Raw genomic sequence first — 3,216 nt, 5'->3', positions numbered from 1 at the left:
CCCCCCCCCGGCAAAATTGCCCTGGCTCCGCAACACGAGCTCCATGCAGCATCCCACCCTGCCCAAGGAGCTGAGAGTCAGCAGCAAACACTCACTTGTAGACACCATAAACCCACTGCAGGGGGTAGTCCACGTTCTTGGCGCAAACAGCGGCGACCACCAAGGTCAGGGCGATGGGGCGGATCTGGATGCCCAAATACATCAGCACGAGGCCCACGAGCTGCAGGGCCCAGGAGAGCAGGTTGATGCTGCGCTCGTTCTCCAGCGGGCCGTACCTGTAGCACACGCCGAAGCTCACAAAGCCCATGAGCAGCAGGTAACCTGCAGGAGAGCAGAGGAATCAGGCACGGGGAGCTCCCACGGCGCTGGCTCAACCTGCAGATGCTGAGCAGCGCCCGCCAGGGCTGCAGCCAAACCTGGTGCTGCAGTTCCCCCCCCCTCTTAGGAGCTCAAAACCAGCATCTGCTCCAACGAGGAGGGCAGGAGACCCCAATATTTCCTGCCAGCGTGGTGCAGCTCCAGAAAGAGCCACACTGAGTGGAGAACTGATGGGTCTGAGAGCCCACACCTACCTAGCAGGTACTGCCAGTAGGACTTGCATATCTCCTGCAGGTTCCTGAAGACCAGCTGAAGCAGGTACAGGGAAAAGGACCAGCCTCCTACCAGCAGGAAGTAAACAGGACTTTTCTAGAAGAGGAAACAGGAGAATCAAGAGAGGCTGTTGGCAGTAAACATTGATGGCTGCATCCCTTTGACTACTAAGCCTCGCTCCGTGCGAGGCCAAGTCCACAATTAAACAGAATCCACAAAATCTATCACCCAGAGTCTCACCCCCTGACGCTCACCTTGGGCATGGCCTTGGACATCACGTAGACGAGGATGAGCAGCGAGGCCAGCAAGCCAATGCTTATCCCAGCTGAGTAGAAGAAGAGCTGGCTCCTGCGGAGATCACACACGTGCACAAGGTATTTCACAGCTTGTGGGATGATGTCTGTGCACAAACAAGTCCGCTGGCAGCAACCCCTGGGAGCGTGCAGGCTGCAAAATCCGCCCTGCGCATCCCAGTGCCAACAGAAAGGCACCTCACATTGCCAAAACTTCACAGGGAAATTGCACAGAGCCCCACAGAGCCCATGGAGTGAGGCCTAACAACCCCTACAGGCACAGGGAGGCAGACAGAATTACTCTGCTTTCCCACAGCACGCACACAAAGGAGTCACTCTGCAAATCCAGCACATCTCAGCCCCCAGCTCACAGGGGACAGGAGGAGACTCACCTGCTCAGCATGTCCCCACAGAAGAACAACAACAGGCCCAGAAAGAAAACCAGGAACAGCTTAGGGTCAAACCCTGGAAGAAAAGCAAGCCCAGGTCAGAAGAAATCCCAGCAGGGCGCCCTGAGCGCAAGCTCCATTCAGACACGCTGACATCAAGCAAGGAGGGGTAATGCCCAAGGCAAAGCTCTGACAAGTGCCCTGCATCCCTCCCATTCTGTATCCCAGGGAACTGAGCTATTCCTCCTCTGCGAGCCCATTTTTCTGTGCTGTACGTGCCAGCAGAAGCTCACTGCCCCTTAGGGCAGCACCCACTGCCCCACCACAGACCAGACGTACAGCGGGACAGCACGATGCAGTATTTAGTGCCGCTCTCCAGCAGCTCAACCTTCAGGCAGGTTTTGTTGCTGTAGAGATCCACGTCGATGTTAGTGCTGTTCAGCTTCTCCTTCAGGAAGGAGGAGAGGAAGTTCCACACCTTGGACTCCTCCAGCTCCCTCAGTTCCTCCTCGCTGCCCACCTGGGTGACGCGGATCACGTGGTTGCTGTTCACCCGGATCTGAGAAAGCAAACAGGGGCACCCTCAGGGTGGGCTGAGCCCTGAGGCCCCAGCGAGTGCCTGCCTCCCCTCCCCTCCCCTCCCCTCACCTGCATCCTGGTCCAGATGTCACCCCAGCACGGGCTGCGCACGTTGGTGTAGCAGAACTGGTGCGAGGTGTTGCGGCAGCACGCAGAGCCCTCCTGCAGTGGGGTCACCACCTCCCTGACACCTTCACAACGCAGAGCAAGGGGACTCAGTAACGCAAAGGGAACGCGAGGCCCCCACCCCCACCCCCCCCACTCCCTGAAGGGGGGTGCTCCCCTCCCGAGGGATCCCACCACGCACACGAGGGGGGAGCAGCAGGAACCCTTCCCTGGGATGCTCTACCCTGGGGTCACGCCGCGGCTGAGGCGGTCCCAACACCCCCAGCCCCGCACCGGAGCCCCCCAGCCCCACACGAGGCTCCTCAGGCCACACCAGGCCTCTCAGGCCCAGGGCGCCGCGCAGAGCCGGACCTATGACGCCATCCAGATCCCCATCGAGACGTTGCCCTCTGCCCCTAAGGGCCCCGTATAAGGTCACACCTCGCACCTGCACCGCCTAGCGGAAACGACAGAAGGAACAACAGCAGCAGCAGCACCGCACCCGGGACCCGCCACCGCCCCGGGACCGCTTTCATCCCTCCCGCCATGGCGTCTCCGCCAACTTCCGCTTCCTCCGCCCCACCCACCCGGCGATGGCGGCGGAGTACAAGGCAGCATCCAATGAGAGAGCGAGAATTGCCTGACGTCATCACTCGGTGACGGCTGAAGGAGCCAATAGGGATGCGCTTTCGCGCAGTCCCCTTCGCCTGCACTGTTGACTGACAGGGCACTCAGCCTATCAGCATAACACAGGCAGGGCACGGACTTGGTCCCGCCCACGGTTACCAAGGTGACCACCACGAGCTCCGTTCAATCACGAGGCCGGCCCACACCTTAGCAACCGCGAGCCCCACCTTAGCAACGAGTTTGACAGGCACCCCCCTTCAGCCAATCAGCGCTCAGCCTCGGCTCTCCCGCCCCTCTCCTCCAAGCCGGCTTGATTGACAAGCCGCTCCGCCTATCAGGAGGCGGCCCCGCGTTGTTTGCGTGGGGGGGGTCTCTGCGGGGCCCGGGGGAGCGGTCCTCGCACCGCGCTCTCCTCGGTTGCGTGGTGCCCACTCGGGACCCCCGAACGTGGGGAGGGTGCGGCTCGGGGGGAAGCACCGGCCGTGCTCGGGGGCTGTGAGCAGCCACCCCCCATCCCCCCCGCGCTCGGCTCCCCGCGAGTCCGTGGGCGGAGCGGGCTCGGGCGGCCCCCCCCGGGCCGTGGGCGGCGGAGCCGGGAAGCGGCGGGGCCGTGGGCGGAGGATGTGCGTCAG

General features: G+C 62.1%; 1 protein-coding gene across 4 annotated transcripts; it reads right to left on the bottom strand.

The window, feature by feature from the left end:
• NEMP1 (nuclear envelope integral membrane protein 1) lies at positions 67–2,559 on the bottom strand. Of its 4 annotated transcripts, XM_021379173.1 has the most exons (8): positions 2,406–2,559; positions 1,922–2,043; positions 1,613–1,832; positions 1,277–1,349; positions 846–1,023; positions 573–687; positions 276–321; positions 74–184 (listed from the first exon to the last, which is right to left on the bottom strand). In XM_021379173.1, the coding sequence occupies exons 1-8, from the start codon at positions 2,503–2,505 to the stop codon at positions 166–168; spliced, it is 873 nt and encodes a 290-aa protein (XP_021234848.1). In that variant the 5' UTR covers positions 2,506–2,559; the 3' UTR covers positions 74–165. The 4 variants fall into 4 exon arrangements, with proteins under 4 accessions (XP_021234849.1, XP_021234846.1, XP_021234847.1 ...); XM_021379174.1 differs by having other exon boundaries at positions 67–321; positions 2,399–2,550; XM_021379171.1 differs by having other exon boundaries at positions 69–321.

This window comes from Numida meleagris, chromosome 32, assembly GCF_002078875.1.
Source record: "Numida meleagris isolate 19003 breed g44 Domestic line chromosome 32, NumMel1.0, whole genome shotgun sequence".
Classification (NCBI taxonomy): domain Eukaryota; kingdom Metazoa; phylum Chordata; class Aves; order Galliformes; family Numididae; genus Numida; species Numida meleagris.
This window is presented reverse-complemented; position numbering and strand designations above follow the sequence as displayed.